Below are 20,563 nucleotides of genomic sequence, written 5' to 3'. Positions count from 1 at the left end.
CCAAGCAGGTTGTCTGACAATTATTCAACTCGATCACAGAGAGTTTCCATCTCAATTCCAAACTAAAAAGTGTAAATAGCACTCCTGGAAGCAATGCCTTTCATTTACTTTTGAAATGTGTTATTTATACTTCTATTCCCCTAAACAGACGGGACAACTGAAAACAAAATACAATAAGTCCTCAACACAGTAATGTTGGATAATTTTTTTTTTATTTAAGAAGAGATGTTTCAAGACCAAATATTCTATGATTTGATCTTCAGTGAGGTCTTTTCCATATAGCAGCCCTCTGACTGGCTCTTCCTAAGTCAATTTGTATTTAATGTGGTAAGGACAACAAAATACATCAGGGTTATGCCACAGATTTCCCGAAGGCGAAACAGACAAATGAAAGAACTGCTCAGTGCAGAAAGGGAACTCACTGAGGCAAGAGATCACAAAAGGCCAAAATAAAGCTTCTCAGACTTCTTTACAAAAAACTTTTGTAATTTTCACTGTTTATTGACATGACACAAATGCTAGCATTTTGGTTACATTTTGTTTTAGTTTCATGGGTGTCTTTTAATATCAATTTTTACTCCTCTTCACAGAGAACAGCTCAGTGAACTTTGCTGTAGGTTGTAACATTTTAAAGGATAGAAAACCACTTCAATCAAATTTCATGTCTGTGGTAAGTGTGCTTGCAGCCTCCACAGCCATTCTACAGAAACAAATTATTTAGATCACAATAAATTAGAACGTATGGTTGCAAAAGAGCAAAACCATCTTTTGGAGATGTAAAAAAAAAAAAATTGTCCAAGCACATTTCTATCCTTTCTGGGTTGAACATTTAGTGGTAAAATTTGATTGGAAGGTAAGCTTTGGCATTGAAGGTTAACTGCTGCTACTAAACATTAGTCCTGCCATTCACATGATATAAAAAATACATTATCTTTTTCTTAATAGCTTTGACTCTAATCCTAGAAACCAGGGTATCACTTCTTCAATTAAATTACAACTATAAACACAAAGTACCGGGTGTCTGAAAACAAGAATATAACTGAAGCAGCTTCACCTCAAACTTTGCATGTACATCCCATGTTGATCTGTATTCAATATGCCTTCCAGTACTCTGATGTTCCATTTTTTTTTTTTGGTCACTGTTTCACTTTAGTCAACACACAGGAATATACTCACAGTAACTATCTCCTCAACAGAGAGTAATGATGCAAGCATATTTCTTGTAGTCATTACTACCAAAGCAAGAGACATTTTAATTCTAATTCTTCCATTCTGTTTCATTTGAAGTTGACCTAAGAACTCCAAAATAACATTCTGTGTGCTGAGTACAGGGAAAAAAAATAAAAATAAAAAAATAATCGAGAATTAACTTATATTTCTATACACTGAAATGTTATTATACTTACTATTCAGGATCTGAAACAAGGTCCAGAGCCTTCATTACATCTTCTAGGAGAGTGTCAGGTATAAAGCCATTATCTGAAAAAGTAACAAAACTCATTAGGAAAAGGAACAAAATGCTTTTCAGGAAAACAAATTTTACTCAAATATAAATACTGTACATCTTCAAAACCGAAAAACCAGTGGTAGGGCTCTAGAAGAACACAGTTTTCTAACAGCTTTTATAACACTTGAAAAAGAAAAAAAGGAATGTAAACAGAAAATGTAAGCTCATCATTCATACACTTAAAGCTTAGTACTTGTTAAGACTTCAGTCTATAGCCATCTGTTTGATACCGTAGGGTAATAATTGTACATTTTTCCCCTTCTGAACAGTTAAAATAATACCTGAATGTTAGGGATTACCTGTTTCCAAAATGCAATTTTCAGTTTGTGCCATACACATTTAAGAACAAAATTTCATGCTGAAGGCACTCATAGCAGATCAACTACTTTATGAAAACATAATGCAAAAGACGACAAAATATACATAAGCTTTCCATTAACTACAAAGACTATTACCAGGCTTAAAAGCTTATGCTCTAAGAATACTGCTACCTATCACACAATGTTGTACTCAGATTCCTTTAACAGAAGTAGTTCTCAGATAATTCCTTCACTTCACTTGTAGATTAACTACTGTATTGAAAACTTAAGTGTTGTTCGTGCTAAGTACTTAATTTTTCTATTAACTAGCTTAACTAGCATAGGAATAAACAGCATATTATCATGATGTAGAAAAAACAACAGATTTGAAAGTACAGTATTTGGAACAGATCTTATAAAATAATGGCTCTCTTTTTGAAGAGATAGAATCATCAAATCTTTAGAGTTGGAAGAGATTTTTAAAAGTTATCCAGTCCAACTTCTCTGCAATGAAAAGGAACACCCATAGCTAAATTAGGGTGCTCAGAGCCTGGCCCAGCCTGATCTTAAATGTCTCCAAGGATGGGGCAACAACTACCGCTCTGGGCAACTTGCACCAGTGCCTCACCACTCTCATTGTAAAAGACTTTATCCTTATATCCAACCTAAATTTCCCCTCTTTTACGAAACCATTTCCCCTCACCCTATCACCACAGACCCTGTCAGAGGACCTGGGCTCTTCTTTCTTACAGTCCGCCTTTAGACATTGAAAGGCTGCTCTTAGGTTTCCCTACAGTCTTCTCTAGGCTAAGCAGCCCCAGCTCTCTCAGCCTGTCCCCACAGGGGAGATGTTCGTTTTGACGACTCTCCTCTGGACATGCTCAAACAGGTCTATGTCTCTCCTGTACAGAGGACTCCACATCTGGATTGCCTGGTGAGGCCTCATTAGAAAGATTGGTAGGATCACCTTCCTCACCCTGCTGGCCACGATTCTTTTGATGCAGCCTAGGATAAAGTAGGTTTTCTGGGCTGCAAGGACACAGCTGCCTCACATCCAGCTGCCACCTACCAGTACACCCAACCCCTTTTCTATCTCTACATCCTTCAGTTTGTATGATTCTGTGGATTATATTGGTTTTGGGGATTGCCTAAACTCAGGTACAAGACCTTGCACTTGGCTTTGTTAAACCTCATGATAGTCGACAGAATTCTGCATCCATTACAATTCAAAATTTGTATCCACAGAATGAGTACAGCCCTTACCCTCAGGGTCATATGTCTGGAAAACTCTCCTAGCTTGTTCTGAAGGTGCTTCAGGAGCAACAAGAGCCATATCCTTAAGGAAAAAAGAAAAAAAAAAAAAAAGGATTTCAGAACATTCTTAAATTCAGATTCATGTTAGTAGAGAAATACTGTACCACACAGGTTTGGACCTTAAATTAAAGCAAATTCAAATATAAGAAGTACAATTGAAGGTACTTTGAAAACACTGATGACAGTAACTATCAAGAAATACATTAAAGACTATTCAAATTTGTATACAAACTTTATGTAAGCTTTTTCATGCAGATATCATGGCATAGAAAAGCTACTAGGATGCTAAATATTTTACAAAGATTTTGATTTATAGCACTGTTCTTTGTAACTGACCACACAAATAAGCAGCTATAAAATCTAGTGAGTGTACTACGCATACACTGAAACAGATAGAAAATTTATTGATATAGAAAGCTGTAAGAAAGTTTTGAAGTCCATTCCACAGTTTAGCAGAACATGCTTGTTTGGTACATTAAAAAAATCCCACACAATTTCAATAGTAGCTGCTGTAATGTTTCATACATGACTTTTTCATCTCAAATGCAATTATGCTTTCCTAAACTTACACATAGGGGAAGCACGTCTATGCACTACTGCAGAACTAACAAAAAGCATATTCTTTGCTTTTACCCCAAAACCATTTTAGGACTGAGATTTGATGGTTATTCACATAAAATAAGGAGGCAAAAAGGCTAAGAAATGCACCATACTCAGCATCATCATTCAGTTTGAAAGGTACAAAACCATGACATTCAAAGAACTTGAAACATCAAATACTTCTCACAAGGAGCACTTGAAGTACTCCTCTTGAAAAGTTATGATCACCTATCTTGTTTTTCACATCAAAAGGGAAATGAAAAAGCTGTGAAGAAGAAAACACTGCATTTCACAATGCCTTCCTATAGTTTTCCTTCCTGTCAAAGTGGAAACACAATGTAACCCACTCTGCTATGAACAGGAAACACAAGAAAAAAAAGCAACATGTTGGCATACCTCTGAATAAAACCAAACCTCAAAAAACATGCTATTTCTCATGTACAATGTGAAGAAACTGTACAAAGTAAATGTATTCTTCACAAATCAAAATACATAGATCTTTTTATTTCCAGTTTCAGCTCAACTTTGCTTTCTGGAACGTGACTTAAAGGGAAAATCATAACAATATCTGCCTGTTATAAGTGATACATGTTAAACCAGAGTTCCCTGTTGCAAGTTCCTATTAAAAGAAAATGTAGAATTGAAAGATACATAGAGATCTATTGTTATTTGGACAGAATAAGAAATCTGCTTCAGGGAAAGAGCGAAATTCCACTCTTATCCAGTTTATCTTAATAGCTAGCTCCAAGTCAGCCAAGAATTTCAAGTATACACCTAATGGTACCTGGCTTGTACTTAAAATCTTCCTGAATGAAAGCCAGCTCTTCTAGGATATACAAAAAGGGTAACAAGCAACATAACACACTTTTAAAAATAAGAGACAAGTTTTATTTTGAATACATGGAAGATACAGCTGTAAGTATCAGTAAGCTGTAAGTACATCAGGTTACTAACATCACTGGTTACAAAGTTCCCCTTATCGCCTGCTATGGGACAGATCAGTATTTGGTCTGCAAAGGACTGCATTAGACTGAAAGTTAGGAGAATGTATCTGACCTGCCTGCTGATGCTCCAGCTCACCAGACCATTGCACATTCAATTGTAAGGACTAACCCATTGCTGCTTGACCACTATGCAAAAACCCGCATTACAGAGGAGTGTGGTGCCTGAAGGATTAGGGTGTCATTTACTGTGATCTGTTGAGGGGTATCCATATTGCATATGTGTCTCACTGAACCATGCAATCTCCAAGTGAAAAAGGGTACAGAAGCAAATAATTAGGGAGAAGTCCTTGCAATCTTTTACTACTTACTGATGAAAGCAACCTGTAAATTGCTTGCTTAATTTAGCAGAAATATGAAAAGTACATTTTTCTATTTCTATAATATCATCATAGTGTGATATTAAGGTTCTGTAAATACTATTAATTTAGAACAAAAAACTATTTCATGAAAAATACGCTAGTGGTTATATAAATGAATGATAACCAAAGCACTTACAAAGCTCAATCATTTAACGGCATGCTTTCATAATTACGTACTAACTAGACATTTCTGACATACTCTATAGATAAAAAGGACTCAAATGTGAGAATTAGAAAAAAATGCTATGTCTGTAAAGTCTTACAAAATGCAGTAATTTATTTTTAAAAAAGAAAAAGTTAATGGAAGATTTCCAAGGAATGCAGAACCCAAAGCTGCCCACATTTTCATATGACAGTGCTTGTGGTTCAAGTTTACTTAGTACTTATTGTTATACAAATGTGGGAAGTTCATGATCTTCTTTCATGCCGTTCAGACCACCCATATATTTCCATCACGTTCCTTTAGTCATAACTATCTCGTTGGCAGGATATACTGTACTTCTGGCATTTTTATTTTATTCTTATTTTTTGGTCAAGAAAACACTTATTTACAAGTACTGAAAGTTTTCTAGAAGATCAAATTAAAATAGAGAAAAAACTGTAATAGCTAATTTTGTCTTCCTTGTAGAAAAGATAGCCAAAGAGCTTATTTACAAGCTACAGTAACTCTACATGGTATCAGAATTAAGTAGTAACTGTCTAACAAGAGATACAATTTTTCCATGTTAAACATAGGCTAAAACTCAAATTGAAAACAATCCTCATATGAAACCATACAGTTTTAATAACATACAGAGTTCAACAATTATTTTCATGATGCCAAATTGTGCAGCTGCTCTACCGAGTTGTGCAGTTGTTGAGGAGATACTACACCAAAAGGGGTACATTATGCTACAACGAAACACTGAAGTGATTCTTCAAGGTACATACAATGTAAAATTTGATAATGTGTGACTAACTCTTAAATAAGAGATTTGGAATACTGCAAAATTGGAAAAGTTTCATTTTTAGGGAGCACTATTAAGGAATATAGTGAATTACAGTGAACGAGAGCAATTTAAAATAGTTTTTAAAATAGCTGCCAGAGGACATAGAGCTTATTAACAATCCAATGACCAGTGACTTCTATATTTGGGATTTAACTCTACAGAGGTGATATTTTAATAGTAGATTCTTATGAAAAAGTTAGCAGCTCATGGAAACAATGTCACAAGTGAGAACTCTTAAAGTTTCCGTGGTACGGAAGGATATAACCAAAGTACCTTTCAAATGCAAAGATGTATTATTTCAAACGTAAACTACCAAGTTACACTTGGCTTCTACTTACAAATGTTCAGTTCTGTCCATAAATCTTTATATAAACCAAGAATACAAACTATTACTTCTGGTCCTACCTGCCCTCAAACTACAGTGTTTAATGTAGTACCTTCCACAATTTCAAGCAATACAAACTTTTTTTAAAGTCCTGCAACTACCCACAGGTTTTAGCTTGACAGTCCAATTACAGATACTGTGTATGTTTGTTGGCATTTTAGTTTTTCAGGTCCTTAGTTGTTTATTTAACATGTATGTAGGAAGATCTTGCACAACAAGTCACTACATATTCCAGACCTGAAATTCTTTACATTTTTCAACTGAACTTCTAAATGTGGTAGAGCCTCCCTACAGGACAAAGACTGTGATGAAATTAATGCCTCCTGTGTTATTACACTGGCCCATGATGTCAGAGACAGATACAGTTAGTATACAGCAGTGGAAGTCAAATCTTCCCACCAATATTCTATGACATTTTGTTGCTATGTGACAGATGGCAGCAGAGGGGCACTCTGACAGAATGGTGTCATGAAGTGTGTGTTGAAGCAAAGGTGTGTCACAAATTCCTCCCTGCAGAAAAAAAATGGTACCCAGTGACATTCACCAACACCTTCTGAACATTTATGGAGACCAAGCAATGGATGTGAGCACAGTGAGGCAGTGGCTGGTGCATTTCAGCAGCGGCAACAGCAAGATGAAAGACAAGCCACGTTCAAGATGGCCATACACAGCTGTCACAATACAAAACATCTCTTGATCAGCTTATCTGTGCAAATAGGCTAATGATGACAACTATATTGAAATACAGTCTGGTGCTGAGAATTTGCTCTTTCAGATGGTGCTATTTTACTTTTTCTATCTGTAGCTGCTTCCATGGAAATAAATAGGAGGCACTACTTTTGGATCACCTCACATATTCTATATTAAAACTTTTTCTTCCCCCCACGAAGTGTGATGTATTGATACTCAAAGCAAGTCATTTGAAGTGGTAAATCAGAAAAGCTACCTGCCATAGAGGGATGACAAAAAAAAAAAACAACAAACAAACTCTTTCACATCTTTGAAACAATTCTCACCTTTCACTGTTCCATAAATAATTTAAAACTCCAAGATTTTAATCGTGTACATACAAACCCCATATATCCTTTACTTAGTATATCATATCCACTATCCAGAAACTTAAAGTTCAATTAGTCCATATATTTCCACTGGGGAAAAAAATAAAAAAATAAAAAAATAAAATCAACTTCTTCCCTCCCAAAATCAACCAAACCAACCAAGGAAACCAAACCAACATAACCCCCCTCCAAACATATCTCCCTGGCAGCAAAGTTGAAAACATGATAAATATCTAACAAACACATACTTCAGCTGACAAGGCTGATATTTCATTTCATGTGCCAAAACATACGCCCATCCTCAAGACTTATGAATTGTATTTTGATGTATCCCATACATATTGGAAGTTCCATATAAGGGAATCCCATCAACAGTTTATTATTATAATTATTTTCAATACTAAGTACAACACGTTCCTCCAAATCATGTTTTGCCCATTGGCTCTCGTAATATGCAAACAAGTCACTTTATATTACTTTGTAAAGTTCTCATCAGTACTACCAGTTATTTTAAGATCCCATGTCTACCCTTGGAGGCAAAAATTACTCTTCATAAGTTTTAATGAAAACATTCCAGAGTTTTTCATTCTACAAATCAAAACCAGAACATAATGACTAAGCTACATTGACATTCTGGCCATGAATTTTTACAGACTCCTCTCTGAAAGACCTGCTGCCCCTGAAAATGAAATCTGTTTGTATATGGGCTACTTTATAGTTACACACATAGCACTGTTGAGTGATATACAGAATAATTACACATTACAGTACTTTCTTCAGAAAAAATTGCCTAAAAAAAAAAGTATAGAAACATTGGTAATTTATCAACTATTTAATTCACTACAATTTACTTTGAGCTGCAAGAATGAAGATTTAATATGATCTTATACTGTACATCAACATGTTTTTCAATAGTAGAATCTGTGGCTTTCAAGACAGTAATCTTTCCAAAACTTTCTCCTACAAAAACAAGACTGATGGATCTGACACCAATTCCTGTATCTCTGACTGACTTCTGAATTCCTTGTCCAACTTCAATTTCATTTAACACAGGGACTGGAATCTCAAGGCTCAACACTGAAATGGAAGCCAGGCAGAGAAGAAATGCATAAGTTTGCATTCTAGCCAGACTGAAGGCAGACACTGCTGTTAATAACTGTGTTTGGTAGTAGGCAGACAAACCTCAACTACCACAGGCACAAGCTCAAATTGGTGACTGCATGCCTGGCTCTTGTCACATAGGCCTTCACAGTAGTTAAGTGGTAGGTACCACTACAGTAGCATATATGCTACCGCATATATGTATGGGGAGAGAAGACAGGCATACAAGACAGAAAGAAGAAAGAAGAAAAAGAAATTAAGAAAGGGTCTAGGAGACAACCTGCTGAAACACACGCTTTGGATGGTCTCCTGCACAATGTGCCTTGGCTTGGAAGCACTTTCACCCTGTTGGACCATGTAAATCTGACAAAACATTCACTGTGTATACTTCATTCCTTACAAAGATAATATGGAGGTTCTCACGGACAAGTTGAGTATCAGTCAGTAGCAAGGAAGGCTGTATTAGCAGGAGTACCATCAGCAGTTCTTCCCTCTATTTGGCACCTGTGAGATTTTATCTGAAACACCGGATGCAAGTTTCAGCTCCAAACACAATATGCTGACATATTGGAGGAAGATAACTAAAATGACTGGGGTGGTACAGCATGTAATATAGGAGAAGGAGTTGAGAGGACTAGATTTCTCAAGTCTGAACGGAAGAATCATTGCTACAATCTTAAATTACCTAACTAAGGTATAGGGTATAGAAGATAGGGAAGACAGAGCCAGACTCCTCCAGGAAAGGCACAGTGAAAGGACAGGGTCAATGGGTACAAGTCACAAAACAGGTGACTCTGACTAGACATTATTTACACAATTTCTTTTTCTGAGACGAAGGAAACCACACACTGGAACAGGCTGTCCAACAAATCTGCAGAGAATAAAAATGCAACAGGACAAGGTCCTGAGCAACCTGCTCTGGGTAGGAACTGCTTTCAGTGAAGGTCTTAACCTTCAAACCTCTACTAGATCTTTCTGATCTCTTTTGTTCCATATTCTAGAAAGTTCAAGCTTTACTATTCTGATCTTACAACTTCAGCCAATCTCAATGAGACAATGAACAGGTGCTTAAAGATTTATAACAATCTTACTGTATAAATTCCCTTTACAGAATGGTATCTATTTTCTCTTAATTTTAATCCAATGCAATCGAGTGTTAACAACAGACTGAAATATCGTTTTTTTGACCACTTTAAATGTTATCTGAACTCAATTAATAAGCTTGAAAGTTCTCAGCCAAAGACAGCTATTGGTAAGCCAGTGTTGTGTGGATTTTTGAGATTGAATACTACAAGAATAGCGTGTTAGACTTCAAGATCCTTGGGGGAAAAAAAAACAAAAAAATGATCACCAACACTGTGCTAAAACAACTCAGTAAAATCTCTTAATATTCCCTTTTTTGAAAGATTTCATGAAGACAACCAGTGACTCTAAATGAGCCATTTGCTGACATAAATTCACTTGTTCATTGAGCTGCATTCATTCAGAAACTTTGACAGTCATACCTATAATTGTTGAAAGCATGGAAAGTAAACCCAGATTTTTCCCCTTCCACATAACTGAGACGGCATCATATGACTAGAACAGTACCTTTACCACTGCCTTATCTCTTTGCTAAGTATACAGTTACGCCAAAATCTGATGTGAATACTGGAACACACTACTGCATTTATTTACTTTCTGGAAAGGATTACTCTACAGCATGAAATTAAATCTCTTTTTTCCATTCTTCACTTGATGCCAGTTTAACTATTAAGAAAGCTGGCATTTTCCTTGAATGTGATTATATACTATACAATAATTTGTAAACCATCAGGAAACAAAAACACACCAAGTTTATTAGTCATAGCTTTTGGGCTAAGACTTCAGAAAGATTTTAAGGGATAAAAATAGAAGTTTATGCCTTTCCCCTCCATCAACTCATGAAACTCACTGAGTACTCCGCTCCATTACCAAAAGCGTTCAAATAAAAAAAGTTAAATTATTTTAGGGGGAGTAAAATCATTTTAGAAATCAAAAACTTAGGGTTTAAACATCCAAATGAGAAGATGACTTTTGAAGCAGCTGTAATTTTCAAGCTTTGTTAGCTAAACTTAAAAGCATACACAAATCAGGAGTTGTCAGATACTGAAAGGATTCTAAGTTGTTTCATGTAGTATTCAGTGATAACTACACAAGAGAAGGAAGGGATCTGTAAAGCAGTTACATAAAGACACATATAACACTTAGTTTTTAAACATTACCTGCAGACTGGAACAACTGCAAACACAGCACATGCCCAAATGCAGAATTAAGATTGCAACTGGTAAGCATTAACGAACTGAGTAAGGTGGACATGTTTTATGACTAGCCAGGGAAAAAAATAAAGTAATGCAACACATGAGAGACCGTTATATTAAAAAAAGGTGTGGATAATAAAACTTCAGAACAGTATTTACTGGACAACTGTATCCTACTGTACAACTATCTGAGCAGTATCATAAACAATACTTTGCTACTTAATATAGCTGAAATGGAACTAGAATGGTAATTATGGTAGAATTCAGTTGAAGTTGGAACTGGAAACACCAAGGCACGTGACTAGTGGAAGAAGCAAATGATGGAGAAAAAAACATTAGCATTTTGTTCTTCATTTGAATTGGAATTAGGAATGGCTTCATTTTTATACAACATTTTTCTGTAAATATCAATATGATTGATATTTAAAAAATGTAATACTATAAAAGCTGTATAATTTGAATAATGAGCCGGGATTCCTATTCCTCCAAATTTGAAAAACAGAGTATCTACCCATCATGTGATGACTCAGGCCCCCATGTCTTCACTATTGTATCAAATATAGCTGGAACCAACATTGGTTTCATACCTAAAAGGGATACAGAATGATACAGTGATCTTCTCAGCCTGTTTCTATGTGTTGACTTCCAGAATTTACTTGATACAGTGACTTATAACTTATAAATCTTATTATTCAGCTACGTCCTTGATACATTTAACATTTGCAAGACATTCTGCACATACTACAGAAAGAAAAGCTTATGTGTTTCCTCAAAAATCAGACAGACTGACACACAAACTAGATACTGCTCATGTCTAAAACTAAAGGCTACACATCCTTCTAGATGCTAGGAAGTACTTTTATGAGGTAGGATCCAATCCATCACTCTTCAAACCCCAGTTTCAGTTTACGTATGAAAGTCATTCTCTGCATTATGAAGAAATAAAAATCTCTGCCTACAAATGGCAGTAAATATATCATGATTTTTGTAAGGTGTCCCATGTTTTCTGCAACAGTAACTTCATACATCCACTACAATCTATTCCACTAGAAATGCTATAGCATTCAGAAACAATGCATCATGTAAGTTATGGCAAAGCAATTGTTTCATGGGGGCAATTCCACGCAGGTCTAAAATATATTCCTAGTCATATATTCCTAGCAGCCTGTTGCTAATTTTACAGATCAGACAAAAGTTCATTTCTTAATCAACTGAAAATGCAAACTCAAGACTGAAACAGAACATGGGGTTTAAAGAGAAGCAGGAAGTTGGAAAACAGACTAAATAGGTAACTGCTAGGTTAGAATCACTTTTCTTAACTGTATTTTAAATAGACTTGAAATGACTAAGGAACACAAAATGGGTAGTGTGATATACATGGTCATTACTCAAGTATATTTTCTTCATAACTTTTTCAATTTGGAAGTGCTTGCACCTAGCACTTCCCTAGCCTAGCAGGTCACAGAAAGTTTCTTCATTTTTCCATTTGTGGATCTACAAAACATTCCTTATATTGCGCTGCTTTTATTTCCTATTTCATCTTTCCCTCATTCTTTTTGAAATTGTGCCTCATGCAACAAGCACTAGTATTCACAGAATCACAGAATTGTAGGGGTTGGAAGGGACCTCCAGAGATCGAGTCCAACCGCCTGCCAAAGCAGGTTCCCTACACCAGGTCGTACAGGTAGGTCTCCAGGTGGGACATCTACTACTTTATTTTGAATTATCAGATATAAATTTTAATGAATCAGAAGTTCCTAATGGAAGTGCTAGAACTATTTTCCATCTCATTTTACACATTTTCATCAAGGCTTGGAAACCGTGTGCAAGGAGACAGTATAAAATCAGTCCCTCATTTAGTTCAGCACAAAAAAAGTATTCAAGCATGTAATATTTCAGGAGAAATAATTCTGTGACACATAAACTGGAGTAATGAACTCATGAAAAGCAACACCATCTAAGTTGCCCTATATTATCTATTTCATGTACAAAAACTGAAACCTCCTCTCTGAAAGACAGACAAAAAGCCTTTTCCTGAAAGGAACTCATTTGCTTAGGGGCATATATAATTACATTTCATGGTTTGTATCAGCCAAGCATGAGCAATGTCCTTAAACGATTACAGTCAAGCACTACATAATAGGATGAGTGTTAAGTTTTGTAAAGCTTGAGAAATTTTTATTTATAAGGGTAAGTAGCTGACATTAGTCAGAGAATCAGGATGAATGGAGAAAAAAGTCTTATGGACAGCAAATCCCAAACAGCTGGTTTGACTAACATTGGGAGCCTTAAGCTCTCTCAATTTATTGAGAAATCATAATGTAAAGGTCAGTACTTCCACTGTTCTGAACAAATAATGCAAACACCATGACTGAGTTACCTCTTCACAATCTAACTAACCAGTCAGTCCTCCTAAATGCTACTCTTATCAGGAGATGCACAGTGCTTTTGACAAGAGCGGCATAAGCGTTACAGAAACCTGACCTAATTGCTAAACACAGTTTTTGCCACTAACAATCAAAATACTTACCACAGCACTCAGATGAGTTTCTCCAGTGTTCAAAGACACCAACTTTTTTACTACTCAACCTCCTGAGCTGGAACAACACCAGATCGTGCTTAAAGCAATCTCCTCAACATGTCTGAGTATATTACTGTACTCCAGCCTTGATAAAAGTCAATCATATAACCATGGACTCAAAAGTGATACCTTTCCTTTTCTTGCTTATATTCTTTGCCAACGTATTACATTCCTTTCTTCTTGCAAAGACTCAAAAAAAACACAGTCCTACCCAACTTTGTGAGGACTTGAATCACCAATGCTAAGGCCAGAAAATCCAAGTCAGATCCACCTGAAAATTTTAGCACAGCCTCTTGGACTTTTGATTTAGGACACAATAGCGTATGTGGTAATCATAGTCTTTAGGATGTGATTTAGCTAACATCTTTCATGGGATTTCTTACAGTGCAATGATGTCCTCTAGCTCTAACCTATTTCTGTTGTTCAGACCCACCTGCCTATCGTAGACCTGAGAACACACCTTATTTCAATCAACCTTTCTGCTGTACTCTGCATGCCTGAAGCACTACCAGAAAGGTGGGAAAAAAGTTTGCCTTTCATGTCTTCTCTAGGACTGCAGAAGATATGCCCAGCTTCTCCTCAACCTTTTCTTCCTTCCCAAATCTCATGCAGGATTCATGAAAAAGAATGTTTCCTGCAAGAAGTTGGTATAGCCATTCTGAGGAGCTTCAATTATTTCTCCACAAATTATTATTATTATTTTTTAGTATAGACGAAGTCGAGATTTAATAAAAATAAGAGGAGACAGACATGCTTTTTTACTTGCAGCAATGATAACTGGCTGCTACTTGCAATAGCCTGAAAAACAGAAAATAAAAGAAAGGAGAAGTAGTTCTCCTGAAGAGTGCCCAAAACAATGTAGTTGTTAAGGTTTCTTATGAAAACTATCTCCAGTTAAAGAAACAATTTTTATTTCTAACAAAAGAAACAAGAACTAGAAATATGGAGACTTCAAAAATGATAGTGCTTCAGATTTAGAGAAAATACAGCCATCGTCACTTTGTGGAACTTAGCTTCATTAAAAACATATCTGCAAATATACACAAATGCATCAGTCTCTTTTACTGCAGTGTTCCCCTCCCTGCCCTTTTATGTGCTTCAAGTCAGGTTCTCACATTCTCATTTAGAAAGCTACAGTATAATTAACTACAAAGTTAAGTAAGCCTTTGAATCAACACTGCTTTGAGGTTAAGTTCCTCTAAACTTTTATAGAAAAGCATAGGCATCCTTAAACTGTAATGTGGACAAAAGCACTAACTGAAACAACATGGTCCAACATAGCACAAATAAAGGTTATTAAGCAGTGCCTTCACTGTTTTTTTCCACATTTCCTCTACACACAATGCTGCAGCAAGGAAACACTTCACCTGAAAACGTCATTCCACCAAATAAAAAAGAAACAAACAAAAAAACCACCTAGAGTTTACTTTGGTAAATAGTGGTGAATTATTTATATGGATGAAAAAAAAAAACACAGATTTCTCCATAGAAAACCTCCCAAACAACAAACAATGGAATGGATCAGAAGTGCACATTCTCAGACAAATACACATCTGTAATAGGAACAATTTAATTGGAGTAGCTCTGCAAAAAGCAGAATAAGGTTTCACAGTCATGCTCTGTGATCTTGCAAAGCTGGAAGAGTAGATAACTTACAGAAGTATTTTATTTTGAGGTGCCCCTTTCCAACTGTGAGACTACTAAAGAAACTTGGCCTTTATCCTAAGAAACTATTTGGACAAAGCATCCCTTGTGAACTATGCATTATTTAGAACAAATTAAAGTCACTTGTTGAACAACAGTATTTATACTATGAAGTGTAACTCAACCGGTAGAATAGGCCCACAGATACCACAGGGAACACTCTGCCCTAAAATTCACTTTAAAATTTTTTTTTTTTTTTTCTTTTTCCCTTTCAGAAATGTACAGCTGATATGTACATCTGAAAACTCACAGCTAATTTGATCAGGGCTATTGTCAAGAACAGAGCAGCACCTGCCTCTCTGCTCTTAATCAGCAACACAAAACCAAAATCCTGTTACAGTCCAGCAGCTTTTCCTGCCACTGCCTTACACATCTATATTCCTTTTACCAGATATCTGGACAATCCTGCTCAGTACACTTCCACTTAATCAGAGAAACTGGAGATTCAGGAACTACATGCTATGCAACTACATCCTGACATGGAATTCTTCAAAAATCTGATTCTGATTTCTTCTCTAGTGATTTATTTGGTTACTTTTGAACAGTACAAAAGTAATGACAGGATTTTTCCACATGCATCTTATTTTCTTTCATGGCCAGTGACATTTTATGTTAACATTTTGAAGCTAACGCCATACGCTGTAACGCTTCTCTTAAGCACAGTTCTGGCAAAAACCATTGACCCAAATTCAGAATTCTACTACAGCAATGTCAGTGTTTGCTCAGTTGTTCTACAGTGTTTTGATTAAAAAGATTGTTTAGGAAGAGAAGTAAATGCCTTTTTTTCCCCCTGAGAGATTATGTTATTGAGGATACTACAGAAATGCCCCAAAACCAATTTAGGCCCCAAAAACATGGGGAATAGATTACAGCAATCCAAGTTAGGAAAAGAAAAAACTCTAAGAACAGACCCAACACAGCAACACAGGGACGCTTTCTTTGAAAAGCAGGAAACATGATGGGTATTCTTACGTTTCCATAGTCTGTACAATACATCATCTACTGCACTGCAACTTATTCTGACTGCAGGATGGCCTCAAAAATATCTAGCTGTAAATAACTTCATGCCTGGAGACAGATCAGCTAAGGTCCAGGAGGAAAAAACTATTAATTTTTTTCTGTCATAAAATGTACTTCAATCAAAATTGCAGTGTTAAGGAAGAAATTAAGTTTTTCCCCATCATTTCTTCGTACCACCAATTCCTTGTAATAAAATGAGGCCAATAACACTTCCGTACATCCAGAATGAATTTTGACAATCCTGAAGAAGTGATGAAAAACAAGTAGATAGAATAAAATCTTCATTATTTCAAATACCATTAAAAATGGGGGAAACTGCTGGTAGACTTCTGTTAAAACTCAGAATTGACTCAGCTGTCATCATTTAAGGCTATCTCAGGCAACAGCAGTTACAAGAGAACTTACCCACAGTTATATATTTCATTTTTTTTTATTATTTTGACACAAAGATGCTGTGCTACACTTTCATCATTTATTAAAAACTACCGGAAATAGAGGGGAAAACAAAAAAAGATTAAGTATAGCTATGGACTATTTTAGATTTATTTTAGAAAGTCTGGCCAAACATCTCTCTGAAAGTCACAGCTAGAGCAGAAGAGTTCAGACTTAGTATTCTGGTAGACAGCAACAGCAGTCTATTATGCTTTCAGTATTCAAAGTGTTCTGAGACAGAAAACCAGAGTGGATATCTTTCGTTTCACCATGAAGAAGACAGTATTTATTGCTGCACTTGATATGAAATGTAAAATCTTAAGGAAGCAACTGAGTTTTAAAGAACAACTGTCATTTTTCTTTGACTGTAGGATGGTACACAGAACTTGAGTAAAACTTTTTTGTTTTTGAACCCGCGTGCTCAATAAAGATCCCCAAGAGAACAATGAAGAAACTGTTTACTGCAAACACAAAAATTGCCTTTCTGCATTTCTTTGCCCAATTACTCACTTAACAATATCACAATAGTGATTAATGAACTGCTTATTAATTGCTTATGTTCCATATATGCATAAGGATTTAGGCTTCTATAAATCACTTGCTTCAGAGAATTAAGCCGTATTTGTTTTTGTCCAAACTTACTCTGAATTGCTTTTGGCTCCTCTCTCCATCTTTCTCTTTCCATTCTGAAAATCTCTCTCGTGTATTCAAACTCACTATCAAGCTAGAAGTTACATTCAGTATCAGAACCATTCAGACAACTGCACACACAACTAACTGACCAACCATTTGGCAAGGTATTCAACTGATACAAGAATGGACTGTCAACATAATTCAGTATTTCCACTGCATAGCTGACATGTCCATCTGAAATGGATTGTCCTTGACTTTAGGAAGGGTGACAGCAGACACACAAAGTACTCTTAGAACTTTAACACACCTTCAGGTCCCTCCTTTCTTCATAAGAAAAAAAAAGAATTCTGGGAAGACTCTGTTGCTTCGTTTTCCTGCTTTTTAGTTCCCAAGATACTAAACACAAGACGAAGTTTTCCTAAGCCCAAGTTGGGTTCAGCAAGAAAAGATGAGCCATTCTATACTGGAAACATTAGATGTTGATGCCCAGTTACTTTAAACTCAAACAGACCTCAATATTAAAAACAGAGAGCATTAAAAATGGATTTCTACTTGGAAATGGTCCCTGTAGATATGAAACACTCTGCACAGGTATAACTTATTTGTGTAATAGAATGATTATGCCCATTTCTTTTATGTCTACAACTTAGTATCTATACTGACCTCATATAATTCTGAGAAATTTTTCAAAATTGAAATAAAACTACTAGAAAAGATTGTTTAGAGAGATAGTAACGCAGAAAATAAGCAGGCAAAACAGAACATAGATTTTTCTTATGGCCACAGAGTAGAAGGAGAAAGAATATTCAGACAACTGAAATTCAGAACTGCCTGTTCAGAAGCTCTGGTCTAAGATTTTAAACTGACTTATGCATAAGGTATTTTGTATGTTCCACAGATTGCCACTAGTATAGGTTAGAATAAATGTAAGGAATTATTGTAACAGACCTCTATCTATTTTAAGGAAGAACAAATATATGTATGGTTACAGATTAAAAATCAGTTTAATCTTTCTGACAGTGTTTTCGTTAACAGGAATCAATAGTGAATCTCTCTTGCACCACCACAATTTAAGACAGTGTATATCACAATTACGGTGTTCTAAATCACACCTCTTTTCCTCCCCCAGTGAATTAAGCTGGGAACAAAAGGCTTCATTAAAGTTTAACAGATATCATTAAACCATTTCAACAAGTCTGCCTTCAAGGGAAGGCTTAATTAACAGATTTGGCAACCATATTTTATATTACAGCCTTGAAATTCATGTTGTAGTAACATCTGAACTTTGGATTTATGTAGATTTGTCTGTTTAAGGTTATATAAAAAAGCCTGAGGTTACAAAAAAAAGAACAAACAAAAAAACACCCACATCCAACATACCTTGGCAAAAAAGACTGTGAGGTGTGTTTCACTGCCGAGAATCCAGATTGGAAACTTTGGAGATTTCAAATAGGAGCCAACCTAATGTGCAATGAAATCAAGAGTCACAAAGCAAACCCAGAAATCTCATCAAAATAGTGATCAAGCTAATAACAAATCAGTTTGTGAAGACCCAAATGCTTTGAGAACTAATATTAAATGCTCAGGAAAATAAAAAATAATGTAACAGTTACTGTGTACATCGCCGATTCCTGTTTGACTTGGAAAACAATGCAACTTATGCTAACTGAAAGATGACATCACTGGGAAAGTGATATCATCAATATCAAGTATTTCAACCTTGGAGACATCCTTGAAAATGCACAGGAATAACTACTCCTGTGTCTAACAATAATACAATCAGATACAAAAATGAGGCAGAAGTCCACCTGACTTACAAGCTGATTTTGAATATACTGATTCAGAATTGCTGTTTAATTAATAAATGAGAGCATCAGTCAATATGACGTGGATCAAGTTGTACTTCAGTAGCATTTAGATGTATACAAATAAATACACAAAATAAAACCTGTATCTTGAATCTTTCCGATTCAGAATACATTTCATAGTAGTTTTACCACCCGCGTTCAGGGCTTGTTTTATTTTAAGACAGTGACAACATAAAAAGAGGACAATAAAACTGCAACACTCACAATTAGCAAGTCAACCTGGGACTTGATATCATGAAGTTTTTTAACCATCAACATAACCTACAGTAAGCATTATATCAGTTAATAAAAATAAGCTTCTAATTACCTTAAATTGGTGCAATAAAATTTTAATTTAAAATAGCAAACAACATTTACCCAGTAAGATGAATTTAACAATTGCTTATATATCTGCTTTAGTATAATATTATTCTAAGTTTTAATTTGAACATCCTTTCAGAGTGCTGTAACACCTCCTCTCATCGTTCACTCAAAGTGGAGCTTTGAGTAATACTGTCAAAGCCCAAACCACTCAAAAGAATTTAAATCATACAGAGAACAGCTTACCTTACAGTATCTCAGAGATTCCATCAGTGTCAGAAAGCCTACTGTTGCTTGTTTATGTATGCCAAGAAGTTCTGTTCAAAACAAAACCCAAAACTTAAAGAGAAATCTGCAAAGCTTCTTTAAATGACATTCTCTTGCTCTCAAAATTGGTTAAGTAACAGTTTTTAAAAGTCATGCAGTTTCAGAAAACATAAGTTATAGTAAAATAAAAAAGACAAGAGTTTAATAATTTCACCCTCACAAAGGAATAAGAACCAAATAGGTGTGTTTGGATGAAGATTGCTGTCGATAGCCTCTTTCCAAATGCTGCTGGATTTATTAGGAGAAACACTTGTAAATTACACTAAAATTACATTGAAAAATAATGGGAAAAACAGCTTTTCTAAAGGGAAAAAACCACAGACATATGTATGAATGAGCACATGCATATTTAACAGTCCCTTTTTCGGAGAGTTCCACAGCTTTATTTATCCTAATGATTTCACATTCTGAATAAGAATTTTGTAAATAGTAGTAGTTAGTACAAAAATAAACTGTTCCCTCACTTTTATTTTCTATACCAACTGCCATTTATCATACAGCCCTCAAGCACGCACAGCTGGCAAAACAGCTGAACTATTTACATAGTACTGATTGAAAGAGCACTTGCAGAGCCTTTTTTGAAGCTTTTTTGAGTGCAAATTCAAGCTTAGAAACCAGTCATAATTGTAAGGATTTGAAGGAATTCTGGGCTTACATATATGCCATCTCAACAGTGAACCAATATCAGTGCCATGCTTCCTTCAAGAACTTTAACTCACTGAATTTTCTAGCAGTGGATAACAGTCATTATAGACATGATTTATTTTTCTCCACTGTTAAGAAAAACAAAACCAAACTTACAA

General features: G+C 35.6%; 1 protein-coding gene across 3 annotated transcripts in view; it reads right to left on the bottom strand.

The window, feature by feature from the left end:
- MINDY3 (MINDY lysine 48 deubiquitinase 3) overlaps positions 1-20,563 on the bottom strand; it is a 47,544-nt gene that overhangs the window by 8,372 nt on the left and 18,609 nt on the right. For all 3 annotated transcript variants that reach the window (XM_085227348.1, XM_085227349.1, XM_085227350.1), the window contains exons 9-12: positions 19,680-19,750; positions 18,646-18,726; positions 3,070-3,142; positions 1,407-1,479 (exon numbers count right to left, since the gene is read on the bottom strand). In XM_085227348.1, coding sequence (XP_085083474.1) covers positions 1,407-1,479; positions 3,070-3,142; positions 18,646-18,726; positions 19,680-19,750 — 298 coding nt within the window. The remainder of the gene's footprint in view (positions 1-1,406; positions 1,480-3,069; positions 3,143-18,645; positions 18,727-19,679; positions 19,751-20,563) is intronic.

This window comes from Meleagris gallopavo, chromosome 6 (genome assembly GCF_905368555.1).
Source record: "Meleagris gallopavo chromosome 6, MGAL_WU_HG_1.1, whole genome shotgun sequence".
Taxonomy (NCBI): Eukaryota; Metazoa; Chordata; class Aves; order Galliformes; family Phasianidae; genus Meleagris; species Meleagris gallopavo.
The sequence above is the reverse complement of the archived record's forward strand: the minus strand, read 5'-3'. Positions and strand labels throughout refer to the sequence as shown.